We start from the raw sequence: 15,844 nt of genomic DNA, 5'->3' as shown, positions 1-15,844 counted from the left end.
CGCTTTTCTGCCCGGCTCCGGCCCGAGGCGCAAATTCTTCTCCTGTTTGGAAATTCGAGCGGGGACATCCGAGCTCTGAGCCCGCGGCGTGGTTTCTGTGCTTCGTTCTGCGGCTCTCTTCGATTCGGCAGCGTTTCAGCAGAAGGACGGAGGGAAAAGCGGTGCTTGAAGGGCTGAGCTCGTCCCGGCAACCAGAACTGCTCGGCGAAGTTCAGTAACACCGTGCGGGCGCTGAACGGCACCGTCCGACGCACAGAAAGCACCGCAGGGCGCTCCGATCCCAAACCCGCTCCGTCCCTCTTCTCTGCTGTACATGAAAGGATTTCAAAGATGAATCCTCTCATTCTAATCCCTGGGAAAGCTGATGGCATGGGGAGAAATACAGTTGGGTTCAGTGTTGTGTGCCCTGGTTCTTTTGCTTTGATAAGGCTCTGACCTGGCTGCCCAGAGAGGCTGTGGATGCCCCGTCCATCCCTGGAGGTGTTCAAGGCCAGGTTGGATGGGGCCCTGGGCTAGGATTAGATATGGAGGTTGGTGGTCCTGCCTGCAGCATGGGGGTTGGAGCTTCATGATCCTTGAGGTCTCTTCCAACCCAAGCCATTCTATGATTCTGTGATAACAACTGAAAACAACCTGGGCGACAATGGGGTATAAATGTAAACTCGGGTTTGTCTTCTAGTTACAGCTGAGGTGTAGCTGAGGATCAGGGCAGTTCATGCACACTCAGTGCAATTCATCGTGGCCCCAGGCGGGCACGGGTCCCCACTTATTCATGTGTACAAAGAAAATGCAATGGTGTAAGACAACAAACCTGTTTGCAACTGGAAGGTCCTCACGTGGTTGTGCAGGAGCTCTGCAGGTGGGAGTTTCAGAGTGGCCCTGAGGACAGCCTACAGGCAGGCAGCATCTCTGTGCAAACCAGTTCCTGTGCTTCCATCAGTTGAGTATCACTGCTGGAGAATGCAGCCTTTCCTTCCAGAGACCCCTGAGGTGGTTCTTACAAATTGAGCAAGGCAGTGAACAGTTGACAGAAACGGCCTGCAGGTGAAGAAATAGTCCCACAGGGCAGGTCGTTGGTGCATACTTATGCATGCATCAGATAGAGTGATACAAATGTTAAAGCCACACAAGTTTTTCATTCTTTCCTCAGGCTGGAGGGGCTCTGGGTAGCTGAGGGAGCTGTAGTATCTCTGCTCAGTGCAGGGAGTGGAACAAGGTGGCCTTTAACGTTCCCTTTAAACTCAAACAATTCTATAATTCTATGAATAATTCTATTATAATAGAATTATAATAATAGAATATAATAGAATAGGACGAGGTGTAATGGCCTAAAAGTAAGGGTGATGCAGCACAGGAAGAGGCTGCCCAGAGAGGTTATGAATTCTCCTTCTCTGGAGATATTCAAGACCCATCTGGACGCCTACCTGTGTGATCTGTTGTAAGGAACTGCTTTAGCAGGGGGCTGGATTCAATCTCAAGGTCCTTTCTACCCCCTGTGATTCAGTGGGACATACCAACAACCATGAACACAAGAGTAGAGTAGAAATACACCCACTCTGTTTGTGCCACACCTCCGTGACGTGCCCTCTAATTCCTCAGAGACTTGCAGTATCTAACAGAGGGTTTGTCAGCGCTCACCTTCCCTTCCCATCACTGGAACTGGAGCTGCTTAGTCCTGTCTGTACCACGATCCCACTAGGGGAGAATTGGCAGCAGGAAGAGAGAGATTCCTTGTTGACTGTTTCAGGATTTGTTTTGAGTCCTGCATGTGAACAGAAGACTCAAGAAGGCCAAAATAAGTTTTAAGAGTTTTGTATGGATATTCAACTCAGGTTGCTTTGGGTACTTCAATGTGTGAGCAGCTCAAGGTATCTTAAATCACAAGAGGCACTCTGTCACATTTAGTGCAAAGAAGAAAAAGAAGCACGCAATTGGATTTCAAATGTAACAGTAATACAGAACAGCAAAATTCAGTTCAAAAATTAAGTATCTTTATTTTACAGGTTTAGAAAATCTTTACATTTTTTAACTAAAAAAGGCTAAAGTCCTTTTTTTTTTCCTTAAGCAAAACAGATGGAAAAAAAAACCCACAAAAACACAGCAATTTCAGCGGATAAGTCTTTTTCAAGTTTGTTTTCTTTTACCATATATGTGTGTGCCCAAAACAGGCAAACATGGAAAAGACAAGTGCACTCCAGTGAAAGCCCTGGGATACGAACCAGCTCTTGTCCTCACATCTCCCCCCAGTGGTAATTACACAATCGTTGGGTTTTCCTTTCCTCCCCCTGTGTTTTAAATCACAGAAGGAAAAAACCTACATTTGGTGATTGGAAATGCGATGTCTTACAATGCATTTGCACACACAAAAATAGCTGGGATGATTTGCTGCGCAGCCGGACACGAGGCTGCAGATCAGACAGATGAAGGGGCTGACCTCAAAACCATGGAACTACTTGGCATACAGTGGGAAGAACGCACCCAGACAGAACCAAGGAGCTGATGTGGGTATTACAGGAGGACCTACAACCTCTGAAAAACAGAATGTTTGCCAAAATGTTACGACTTGGAAATGATGTTTTTCTCTCAGCTGCTGCAATGGCTCTTGGCTGCTTTCAGCAGAAGTTGATGGTACTGAGAAAGGAACGTGTTTTGTTACCTTCAAACCACCACCACCAGGCCTTACTTCTACCGTAGATATATCACAGATACAAGTCCCCATGTTACTGGTTTATCTATTCTTTTAGACACCAGGCAGTAATTTTCCAAGTAACCACCTAGCAAATACCACATCTTCTACAGTTTGTGCAAAAGGACACTATTCACACCAGGCTGCCTACAGTTTGGCAACACAGCCAATTAAACTATGAAACCAATACAATTTACTGACTTGCTGACAAAACAAATGAGATGCAAGATAAAATCAGGGAAGGATATTCAGCTATCAGCACTGTTAATGACTGACTGCGTCGTTATAGAGAACCAAATTCCTTCTCTTTAGGGCCCATCTGCATTTCTGCATCTCCTTTCCAAAGCTTCAGTGCATGTAGCATTAGCAGCCCATGTGCAGAAAGGATACTTGAACAGAGCTTTTATGCCACAGCCTTCCTACCCCAGCCAACTCCCTCAGTATGGATTTTTATTTAGTTTTAATTATTCACTTAGTTTTATTAAGGGGCCAAACTGCAAAGGCTCAGCTGCAGTAAAAATCACAGCACGGCTTTTGGAACTGAAAGACTTTCCTTCAGCAGTTCACGGAACAAGAGCTTGAGAAGTTTGTGTACTCACAATTTGTTTATTTTTATAATTAAGTGGATGCATTCACAAGTACTAAAAGGAATAACCTTCAGAGTTTGCAGTCTTCACAACTCCACCCTATGTGCTATTATCTGAACGTTACCATAAAGCCCCTTCACAGAGACATTGGACATCTAAAACTGATTGACTGATGTTACCTCCTGCTCCCTAAAAAATCAACATCCAGGACAGCAGCACTGAGCAAATACTCTCCAGTCTTACCCCACAAACCCTGTTCATACTGCTCTGTTTGCCTGCAGCCTCATGTCTGATCCACACATCCCAGTGACTCGCTAGCATTGCTCAGACTTGGCTACCAGATCCCCAGCTCCTCCAGCAATGGGCTGCACAAAAAACAAAGTACTGTGATGAGGACAGCACACAGATCATCCACATAGCACATCTTTCATTACAAAAGGGAGTTTTGCTTTCCTATGTTGCCAAACTGAGCCTATCTGTCAGGGACTTGTAGGACTGAGGAGATTCATCTGAAGTGTTAAGATGTGACATCTCCACAGGACAAAGATAATGTGCAACCCTGCAGTTCAGGTGAGAAGCACATTTCCTAGAGGTGGTGGATGCCCTATTGGGACAATGCCCTCATTCAGTTCTGGTTGGCCCCTAAGAGGTCAGGCAGTTGGACGTGATGATCTCTGAAGGTCTCTTCCCACTGAGCTATTCAGTTCTTGGAGAGGACAAGTGACAAAGAACAAGCTGAAGAAAAGTGGGCAACAACTACTTACAGAAGCTCAGACCACTGCCACCACTCCGACAGAACAAGGCTGCCTCCCTACACAGACCCATCTCTGCATATTTTCAGCTAACTAACTTTTACACTGAACACCCAAAGGAAGTTCACATCACAGACTGTGTGTGAGAACTGTAGCTCAACTCCAGATTTCTAGCCTACAGATCATTTCAAAGCTTTCCCTAAGATGAGGTTTTGCCATACACAAAGATAGGGAACATTAACAAGCAGGAAAATACAACAAGAAATCTGATAAACTGAATTGTTGTCTTCAGTTAAGAGAACAACTCCAAATTAGACCAGGAGAGTGCCCACTCATAACCATGGCCACCAGTGGTTCAATGATAGGACCAAGAGCCACAGCATTCCCAAGAACTGCTGGAGGAATGAACTGAAATCAAATTAACTGCATAAAACCAGGTTAAGTTCTGTACTAATGCCTGAAATGGTGACTTGGTGTAAAATACACTCATTCCTGGTTCAAGAAAACTCAATTTAAGTCCATCGTGTATTATCTGTCATTGATCTAAAGACAGTGAAACCTCCTTCTCCCACCACATAATCTGAATATTTGCCTGAATATTTAACCTTTGATATTCAAAGGTGAAAGACTCACAGAAGAGCATATTATTGAAATGAAAACATTTCAGATGCCATTCAATGCAACTCAATCTACATTTCAAAAGATAACATTTCTTATCTTGGTAGAAAAAACATTGCAACTATTTAACGTGTGCTTTGATGCGATTTCTGCCCCAGGATTTACGGGCTTCACATTAGCAAGACAAAATCAAACACATCTCTGTAAGGTGAGATCTGACCTGTCAACCACAATGCTTTCCCACTGAGCTATGAACTCCCCACCTTTCTGGACTTCAGGTTTCCTATGCTTCCCATGGCCAGCCACTGCAATTATTATCTGGTCTTCTTCCCCACCACCAACCCCATATCTATTGATTCTAACGCCATTCCTACATGAAAAATGATACATGCACTACACAACTATGGGATAAGGAGAAGACAGAAACAAAACTGCAGGGCAGAATTGTAGGATCTCACAATAAAAGAGCTGTATGTGAGCACTCACTTCAAGAGCCAATATAGGCATGCTCTTATTTGCTTTTAATTTTTACTGGGCTAGCCAGGGGAGGTATACAAACAGCTGAATGAAAGGAAGGAAGGACTCCTTCATGGCCAAAGGCAATTAATAGGAAGTAAAGAAGTTAAGAAGAGAACTGAGAAATGTTCTAAGTCAGTAACAAAGCTCTACAAGCTGTAGGGTGAAACATCCAGAGGAGGCACTGAACACACATGGTGACCCAACAATTCCATTTTGAAACAGCTTTAAAAAGAACAACAAAACCCAACACAATGATAACTAAGCATTCTGCTATCCACCAAAGCTACAGAGCAAAACAAGAACTGCAGGTAAATACACATCTCCCAGATGTTGTGTTGTTTGACTGATGGATGCAGTCACCTTCAGCAGTTTCAAATTGTTTTACTGCAGCTCTGTTCAGTAGCTACCTTTTTCCTGGCTCCACAGTCTGTGGTATTTTGCAGCGTGCTTAGAAATCAACTGGCATTAACATTATGGCCATAGAGTCTTAGCAATGATGCATCACAGATGCAAAAAAACGATTCTAATGGGCATGTCTGAAAAATGGAAGGCATTCTTAACAACAGACAGACAGGGCTACTGTAATGAAAAAAAAAAGAGCAGCTTCTGAAGGACAAGTTTCACTGACTATGTGAGGTCAGGGAACAGGTAAAAAAAAAACAGCAACAAAATCAAGAAATTTGATATTGTGAAGAAATGTGACAAGTGAAAAAGATGACTCACGTAAATTAACAGAGGATTTGGAGTACTTCTCCCTTGCCACTCCCATAAGGATCCTTGATGTCACATTCTGGTTTCAGCTGCATTTGTGCAACCCTTCAGGAGGATACAAGTCAAACCCACTCAGTCCAATGCATTGACTCATGGTTAGTAATTTTTGACCCAGGAAAGAATCTGTCCCTTGCTACTCAGGTAATCCAAAGCATTAAAAACAAAGCACTTTAACGTTACTCCAAAAGCAGCCTTTTAACTCAAGTTTAGTGTGGGATTTACATCTGCAATCATCAAATAAAATCAGAATCAACTACACTGAGCATATTTTGACATTTTCCTGTACAACATTAAATTTTACATTCAGGGAAAGACAGAAAAGCACAACCTTGGTTTCTGATGGGAGTGATTGAACAGGGTCCAAACAGTCGCAGCCAAACTGGTGCACCAAAGGTGTACAGTACTGCAATAGTCAAAGTATGTAACTGTTTATATACTTCAACTGGAGATATTGCACTGAGTAACTATTTTTTTTTTCCCCACTCTGATATCCGTAGTTTAAGAAGAAGAAAAACACACACAACAAACTTACACTTAAATAGATGGAAAACCATCCAAAACACGAAGGTGAAGCATATGCAGACCCATTTAGAATGAAACATAAGCAACTACCAGGTGTCTACAAGTTAATCAGTGTTATTAATCTTCCACTTTCATTGAGTTATAAACAATTTGAGAAATAAACTGTTTCCTAACCCACACGAGAACAAATGTTAAAATACATTTTCAAGAAAGTGATAAAACTTAATGCTTCATCATCAGAAAACTACTGACCTCGGTGTATAAAAATTACTCCCTACAGTTCTGTGACTGAAAAACAATCAAAGCAAAAAAAACACCATAGAACTTGGAGTCGTTCTCCAAACTTTTATCATTGTTTGTCAAGTTCATTATTTAAACACAGGATTGTTTTCTTTATATATAAACTTATACAATGGTTTAAATTAAGGCATAATCCAGCTGGCTGATATTTTCAGTTTAATGCCTCCATTGCTTTTTAGTTAGTTGAAGTTCAGATTACCACTGGCAGACATTGTCCATCAAAGAGGAGACTGAAGAAAACAAGAACAAAAATAACCCAGATGTCTTTAATACTACTATCTTCCATTTGGGTCATTCATAAATTAAATGCAGTGCAGGACTTGGGACTTACACTATGAAATCAACCTATCAGACAGAGCTTTAAGAAGAGGGCAAAAATTCTGATTCCACATTGTGGTTTTACAGAAATCTTTTCACATTCCAGAGAAAGAATATTACCCACCCAATGCAAAACAGATGAGAAATGAGCGTCCAAAAAAGAAAACCACAGGGCAAACTTCTGGAAGACCTAGCCAAAGAGATGAAGGCTGAAGTTTAACAGACAGACATTAAAGGAGAACCTTTTGGAATTGAACTCAACACGCCAACTGGAGACTCTTAATTTAAAATCATTGCCTCAGACTGGGACAAAATGATGATGCTTTTGTAAATGATGCTCTGAAAAGCATTTCTCCCATGCAATTTTGAAACATGTTCCAGGATCCCAGAACACTTCTGTTTTCTTTCTCAGTTTTAACATGAATTGTTTGAGGCATTAGGGGACTGCAATTTAAATGTAAAACACAAATGCTTTTGATAAAGCCAAATGTTCATATATAGAACAAATGGTACACAAATCTCATCATCTCCCCATAAAATATGCATAAAAGACTCAATCACGTTACACAAGAAAATGTCTAATTTCAGGAATATAAATTAAGACCATCTGCACCCCAAATAGTTTTACACTTACAAACTGTGTCCTTTGCAATGTCACTTAACAAGAGGGGCAATATAGATCACAGCCTCTTTCCAGAACCTGACAGGCCATGCTTCAGCTCCTCCTGGGATGAAGACAAAACATTATTTGAGGCAGCTGATTGGTTACGAAGCAGCAAGTAGCTCTAAATCACAACCTACTATAGCACCGTGTGTTCCCTTGAGAATGAAAATATCAGATTCTTTTCTTCAGTTAGTGACCACAACCATGTTCCTTAAAGTTCATCAGTTTAGGCTCTCGAGGTTTTAATTATTCTTTTTGCTGTTTTACTGTAACATTTTCCCCAATGAAAATAATTAAGTTTAGTTTAACATTACTACCTACTTGCTTATTTATCTGGCACATATTCCATTTCTAAAGCAAATATTCTTAATATCCTTATTCTACCAGGTGGTGTTCTGTCACAAACACCTTCTTTTCAGAGACAACCCCTGGAGTTCATGGAGTGCTTAGCGAGCTTCTTGTAGCTCCATTCATCCTACCTTTTAAACTAGACTAGTAGCCAACACAGGTACCTGGAAGTAAAAAAGAAAGAAGTTTAAGAGATGCATTTAATGCACCTTGGTAGTATAAATCCTTTCAGAGGCTGGCAATTTAACCACTCTCTGCATTTCCTGAATGTCAGCTTATACTAAAGCATTCCCTTGCATCAATGGCTTTGACAAGTAGAAAAAGTAAAAGGTGACAATAGGGAAAGTGCTAAAGTCCTCTTGTGTTTCTTTCAGTTAAGCATTGTAGCAGACTTGTTCAATGCTTTTCTTCCATGTTAACCTACACTATGCTAAAGCAGCAAAAACAGCCACAAAGCACAGAGTACTGTGTAAATAAAGACTCATAATACTACCCTGGTATAATTAAAATGGATCAGTCAAAGGCATTCACTAATAAAATGATAATTGAAATCCATACATCAGAACCCTTGTAGAGCACCATATTTCAAATATGTTTGAAGTGTATAGCTGTACCAAAGCTGGAGGCAGAACATTCTTTGTTGGATTTGATGATCAGACTCCCACCGAGGTTCCTCAATGAACGTGAATACTACTGAACCAGTCTAAATACATACTGGTTTTACATGAAAGTTTGTAAGGGAAAATACGGAGTTCCTATCAAATTGTTTATTCCAGCTGTTTTTGCTTGAGGTTTAGAGATTTACTTTCAAGGTCGTCCTTGTGCCCAGCTGGTTCCTCACTCTTTGTGATAGAAACTTCTGACTGTTCCGTCTTTGTGTCATCAGCTGGCTCCTCTGCAGCCAAGGTAGGGCTGTGCAGCTCCTTCACATGGAGGGTAGGGTTGGCCATGTCCTCTGTCTCCTGTTGAGAAGCTGGTACGTTGCTATCTTTAGGAAGCTGAGGGCAGTTGACAGAAGCTATCACCAAGGGAGGCTGAGGTAGGTCTTTCTGCAAACAAAAGATGACAGAGTGATGAAAAGCAGAAATTATTACTGCTGTGAAGAGTAGAATTAACTATAGAGATATTAGAGTTTACAACAAACATATTCAACTCCAGTCAGGTGTCAGGTATGATCAAAATGGTCACACGAGGTGAAGACAAAAGGCACAACATCCCTTACCATTCTCCAGTGACGGTGACATGCATACAAGTTATCCTACCTTTGCCATTTAGGGTGCATAAGGGGATTTTTGTTCCAGGGATTTGTCCAATAGCTTTTTAAAACCCACCAAACTTTTATTATTTACAGTAAAAATTTAGTTTTGAACCGCTGCTTGAACTCATGATTTCTAGTCTAAAATTCTAAGACAGAATTTTGGTAAGGCTATGGGAGCAAAGTATTATTAGATGGCATAGTCCTAAAGAAGAAAACAACAACTTGCAGATGAGTGTTTGGTTGACTGTAAGCAGTGAAATGCGTACAGCATTTGTAACCAGGAAATACCGCTCCTCCAAATAAGACCTGCAAGAACAAATGGATTATCATTTTTCTAAGATTTTCTTTGTGAGGAAGAACTTATTTGCTAAGTTCCTCCTGGGAGTCCTGCTATTACAGGTTTATAAGGGATTGCCTTTCATTAATTTGATCGTAATCTTTGGGTGATGTTAACAGCAGCAGTTTTAATCCCTTATTCTTGGTTTATCAGTTGTGACAGATTTCCTGCAGGCCCTACCCAGCTAACTGCATACTACTGGGCTTTCTGTAATAATAAGAAATGCCATTTGCTGGCTCAAGCAGTTCTATCACATTTTACATTCTTACTGAGGGACCCTAAAACAAGAAACATTACTATCTGTACAAAGTCAGGAATTGTAAGCAATCGATAATGACCAAGGAGATGGGTTGTACCAATTAACAGGAATAAAGAATTAAAGTCTGGAAAAGATGAAAGAAACAGAATCTGTAGCTGGATGATTCCTCACTCATGATTCCTCACGTGCTCTGTTGATTACTCAGGAACAAGCAGACAGCACTTTGGCACTTCTGCATTCTCTGGCTTTGATCACTTTTACTATCAGTGCATGGCAACCAGCAACTTTTCCAACACATTCTAGATGATCACTAATAATTTTTTCAATAACTAAATCAGTTCTCTAGAGAAAGGCTGTGCAGGTTATAAAAAAAATAACTGAAGAACAAAATAAAACTCACTGGGAGAGAACCTCCAGCTAGATAGATTCTTCCCTTTGGGGCAATTCATCACAATCTATAGTCATGCCTCATAATATAAATTATTCCATTCATAATCAAATGAGTTTCATTTATACCACAGAGAAACATCACATGATGATTCAATATACTTAACTAGATTTTTATAAGCAGTAGACTAGGAGAAAATAGGAAGATAAATATTTTTTAAGGAGCTACTTACCGAAACGACAATGATACTTTCAACAAAGATTAAACCAGTAAACTGTGGCAGAATGAAGGATAGACAGGGTTCTACTTTACTTTTCACTAGTCAGTTTAAGTGGCCATAAACATTAAAGAAAGAAAATGAAAACATTACTTAGGGGAAAAAAAAAGTGCATTAAAAAAAAAGTAAAAATATTTGGCTTTGGTGGATAATACTGCAATATTTTACTCAACTTTAATTTTAGTTAGGTTTTTATAATATTAGTATTTCTTGAAGACACTCATATCAAACTGGTATTCACCGCAAAGCCGCTGCCCGTCCAGAACATTGCAAGCTCCTTTCTCCAAAGAGCCACAGCAAAGCTGGTGATTAGAGTGCAGGGTACCAAGTAGAGCAGAGCTGGCTGACCCATCTGCATTAATGCCAAGGCGACAAAGGTCACAAGAAGGCCTATGCCATATGCTGGAAGGAAACAGAATCAGCAGAAAAGAAGTTATTCGGGCATAGCTTGACACAAGTGCAACTAAATAATTTGCAAAATAAGTATTCTTATAGGATTCTTTATTAATGTAATATGTAAAGCAACTTTTTAAAACATGAGCAGAGTACATACATGATAAATTTGGAACAGTACTTTGAGATACTGCTGTCTTTCTATTGTGAGAATACTGTGAGAGTACTGTGATTGGCCTAGCACACACTGTGCAATCAAAAAAATTATCTTAAGCACTTTCAGAGAAGGAAAATAAAATATTTTGTTTCTCTTATTGTATTTATGAACACAGATACAGATGGTTATTTTGACTGTTAAAATACATGCTTCTTGTTTGGATGGCCTTTGGCTGTTTCTCACTAATAACAATGCCAGCTGCATAATGTCTTATTTTGCCTTTAAGTACTGCAAGCATTCTGCAGAAAATAAGCACAGTAAAAGCATTTATATGGCAAAATATGTGGTAATATTTTCAATCACATTTTCAGAGCCAACTGTCTTTTGTTCAGAAGCCAAATGATTGGAACACTCAGTAATAGTTTTATCCAGTTGTTCAAAATCAATTTAGATTAGAGAGTTCCTGATATTTAATTGAAATCTTTCTTTTTGTGACTTACATTCATTCTTCATATATTATCTCTTCCCTATACACTTACAGAGACTACACTCAGACTTCTCTTGCATTCTCACATTAGATAACTGTGGACAACAAAAGAATCTTCTCTCCTTTCCTTTTCTTCTTTGAGTGCCATGCGCTTCAGCATCCAGCCACTGGATTTACTCCAGCATGACAAAGTCTCTCAAAGGATCCCCAAGCTAGACAGAGTGTTCTAGACTCAGTCTTAAGAGCCAAACTGAGGGAACAAACACTTCTCTCATCCTGCTGATCCTAATTTTGTTAATACAGTGTAGCATGTGGTAGTTCTTATTCCTGCAATAACGATGTCAACTCTTCATTAATGTAGAAATTGATTAAAAAAAAAACAACAAGTGAAATAAAAGGATTTTTCTATCCTTGCTTTGAGTCTCCTAAGAACCTAGCTATTTTTACAAGGATTTCTAAAGCAGAATACTGGCAGAAAACTTTGAGGAAATTAAGTCTTTGCTGGCATGAATACAGATTTCTGGTGTCTTTGTAACAAAGTAAGATCGTATTTTGCAGTCACTTGGAAGTCCACAACATGCAACTCTGGATTCCACAAACTAAAGTTTGGAACCAATTTAGAACCAATTTGAAGGTATTACATCATTATAAAGTAATTCACTATGCCATCAAGTCATGGAACACACAAAAAGTAAAGAACAAAGTCAAAATAAAATATCTTTGAACCTGAACTTCCATATGCAAGAAATGTAAGGACTGAAAGGACTGAATCTAGAATGATTAACTAAGCATGTATAACAGTGCATACTATGTGTCAAAATATCAGTATTAAACATACCTATTGTGCAGGCTACAAAATATACTCTGGATGATTGCACTTGAATATCAAATCTATGGCAATAGGCCACCAGTAAACCTAGGAAAGAAAAGAGCAATTATAACATGTTTTCAACCCATCCACGAAGATCAATACAAGAAATATAACCTTCAGAGGTGATATACGGTTGTTACACATGATATTCTAAAAGCAACAATTTTAAGTGTAAGATTGGGTTGGGGGAGGGAGGAAAGCACAAACAGCTGAAGTTTCCCAACATAAGAAAACAAACAAATAATTTATCAGAAGTCTGAAAGTCAGAATATACATTTTTTTCAGCTACAACAGCATTAGGTGTACTTCCAGATACTGTCTGATGCCATATTGAGAGGTGTGGTGGTAGCACCGGATGCTGTGTGATTAGTAATTACTAAGTTTTGAGTGTCAGGTATGTGGCACCTCAAATCATGGGCAAATGGACAAGGAGATTCCTCATCATCACACCATTAAAAATGTCTATATCAAAACACCATTTGCTGAATTAACTCTTCAAATTTCTCTGCATTTCTTTACTTCGCTGAGTGAGCAACTGAACCATAAAATTAAAATGCATTTTCTTGCTGAAAAAAAGTGCGGGGGGGGGAAAAACGCATACTTCAAAACAAGCTTTCCATTTGAAGAGGAAGAAGAGGAGGAACTAATTTGACAGTGCAGCAAGTACAATTCTTAACACAGCAAAGAAGAAATACCTGGAACTAAAATGTCTCCAAATCCTAGGAGAGAAAAAGGTCTGTCACACAGAGCCAGTGGGGAGGAGTTCAGTCGTGGGACCTTCAGGACCATTGGGAGCTTAGAATGAAAGAGACATAAGCCCTATGAAAAACTTTTCTCTATATACTGACACCAGATCTTGTTCCTGTTTGTGTTGGAACTGAAGACTACAGATAGAGCAAACGTACACACACATATATATGTGTACGTTATAGATCCTTATGTTAGGTATACTTTGTTAACATTACTGACAACAAACAAACTGTAGTTGAGTCTGGATGTGGTACTAAGGGACATGGTTTGGTGGGAAATATTGGTGGTAGGTGGAAGGTTGGATGGATGAGCCTGGAGGTCTTTTCCAACCTTGGTGTCTCTATGATTCTATGACATGAGAACAATTAAATATTTAAATTCTCAGTAAAAAAGACATTTCACAACTCTGTATATTAATTTAAAAGTCCTCAAATGCAGTAGGGTATGAACTCCGCTTTAACTGTAGAAAAACTGAGGTTAGCTGCCACATGCATAAGAAATAGTTTTATATGTGGTTCTACTGGATGCAGTGAAAGTATCAAAAGTGCAAAGATTTTTGAATCACTATGAATATATATATATATAGTATATATATAGAATATATATATATAGTATGTATATAGTATATATATAGAATATATATATATTTCCCATCACTTCAAAGACTTTTGTGTGTGTTTTTTAAAGATTCTGCTGAAGATATAATTTGCAGAGCTGAGGCACAGTACAGCAAGGCTCAGGGCAAACATATATATTCTAATACATAACATCAAAGACAATTTGTTTATTTTGCTTATGTTAATGCTAAAGCAATTGTATCTAATTATACTATAATGGCACAGAACTGTTGATTTTTGACTTCTCTTTTCTGTCTCCAGTTTAAGTTTCCCCCTTTGCCTCGCCTCAGCTTTTCACAAAACAGTTATCAAAACTGGGCTGGCTGGAGAGGAAGAAAGGGACAAACACCATATGAATTAAAATGCTTCAGGTAAAAAATGGATATACTTCATTAGGAATTTGTCCTATTTACAGATTATGGGCTCATGTTTTTGTGAAACCAAGTTAATCAGTTTCCTTTTTTTAAAAGCAAGATACAAGACCAAACCTATCATGATGAGTCACTTAAGTCTGTTTTGTCTCATTTCTGTTGTAGATTTCCAGAGAGCTGTAAAGTGCTTGTTTCCATGCAAAATTCTTTTTGGAGTGGCATTTCCATTTCGTATCTGTGGTCTTTGAGTTTTACAGAAGACGAAATCTTAAAAGCTGGAACGTAATGCTTTATTTTCAGACTACATACAATACCTTTTCATGAGTGGCAGAATCAGATGGGCCTGCAGCCACTTCCACCATTATACTCTCCCCAGTCTAGAAAAAAATGGCAAAGCTTTAAATGAGCACATCACTCAACAGTCCAGGGGTTATTTAGGAACACAGATAAATAGGCCATTGCTTTGTTCTGTGAGTAGGAGGCATGAGAGAAATATTTCACTTACCTTTGTTAGAAACGGTGTGATAAATACAAAGAATACATCATAGACAAAAAGAACGAGGAGGAGCAAGGTACAACCCTGGAGAAAGAGACAAGATACTTGGTGTACAATTATATACTATGCATTAGTAGATAGCAGAGAATAATCAGCAACTCAAGAGTACTGAAAGCAACATGTGAATTGCCAAGTATTTTAAAAACAGAAGAATCTCACCATATGTGCAGCTAATAAAAGAAAATTACATGTTAGTCCCTTAAATTCCTGATGCTGTAGAACTTGGAAATACCTTTTTAATACTTTAGGAAACAGTGAAAAGTTCTGCATTTTCTACATAAAGTTTAAAGCAGTATTTAGATTTTCTTGGTCAATGTATGTGGGAAAAAATATATAACTTGGAACAGAGTTTGAAAGAGTTGCCTGAGAAACAACTAAATGTTAATGCTAATTTTTATTTTAGAGTGCTGAACACATTCTGGAAGACTTGGAAGGAGCCAGAATGTTGCATCCATGATATGTCTTATTCTGGGGGAAAAGAAACACCAAACTAAACCAGAGGGTATAAGCTACTCTACTTTGAGTTGCAGCAAAATAGACGTAAAGAAGGACTGAAAAATCACAGCTGACAGATCTCCACAAACAGCAAAACATATGAGGTAATCACATTTAATGACATCTGCGTGACCTGGAGCTTCAGCATTGATTTTTACTAAAAGCTAAAACACAAAATCACCACTTTATGGAAGGTAAGTTTACAGGTACAGTACAGTTGATAAGTAAACCAACTGATGCGTAAAGTGATGTATGTTTAGTATGATGGGATGAGAACAAATATCGCAGATGTAATAATAGGATGGAGAAGCCTATGCAAAACAACAGCTTTGAAGAGTAAGATTTACGCAAGGGTCACTGCTGATGTGATTCCTGAACTTTCTAGTATCTCTACAGTTACTGGGATTCCAATGTTACTGGAAGACTACATCTAGTTCTATGGCGTATTATTTTATTTAGGAAGGATGCTAATGAGGGAGTTTAAAAGAAGGGAGTGTGGTTAAATTACTGAAAAATCCATAACCAAATGGCAAAATTCAAAAT

General features: G+C 39.1%; 1 protein-coding gene across 3 annotated transcripts in view; it reads right to left on the bottom strand.

Annotated features, from left to right (window-relative positions):
* Positions 1-1,969: 1,969 nt before the first annotated feature.
* Positions 1,970-15,844, bottom strand: part of SPPL2B (signal peptide peptidase like 2B) — a 36,083-nt gene continuing 22,208 nt past the window's right edge. The window contains exons 10-16 of one of the 3 annotated variants that reach the window (XM_019609977.2): positions 14,756-14,830; positions 14,565-14,627; positions 13,208-13,307; positions 12,480-12,557; positions 10,846-11,006; positions 8,891-9,134; positions 1,970-8,249 (exon numbers count right to left, since the gene is read on the bottom strand). In XM_019609977.2, coding sequence (XP_019465522.1) covers positions 8,230-8,249; positions 8,891-9,134; positions 10,846-11,006; positions 12,480-12,557; positions 13,208-13,307; positions 14,565-14,627; positions 14,756-14,830 — 741 coding nt within the window. In that variant the 3' untranslated portion in view covers positions 1,970-8,229. Of the gene's footprint in view, positions 9,135-10,777; positions 11,007-12,479; positions 12,558-13,207; positions 13,308-14,564; positions 14,628-14,755; positions 14,831-15,844 lie in introns of all 3 variants that reach the window. The other 2 variants (XM_003213152.4, XM_010724736.3) reach the window with 2 other exon arrangements.

The sequence above is a fragment of the Meleagris gallopavo genome, chromosome 30 (genome assembly GCF_000146605.3).
Source record: "Meleagris gallopavo isolate NT-WF06-2002-E0010 breed Aviagen turkey brand Nicholas breeding stock chromosome 30, Turkey_5.1, whole genome shotgun sequence".
Lineage (NCBI taxonomy): Eukaryota > Metazoa > Chordata > Aves > Galliformes > Phasianidae > Meleagris > Meleagris gallopavo.
This window is presented reverse-complemented; position numbering and strand designations above follow the sequence as displayed.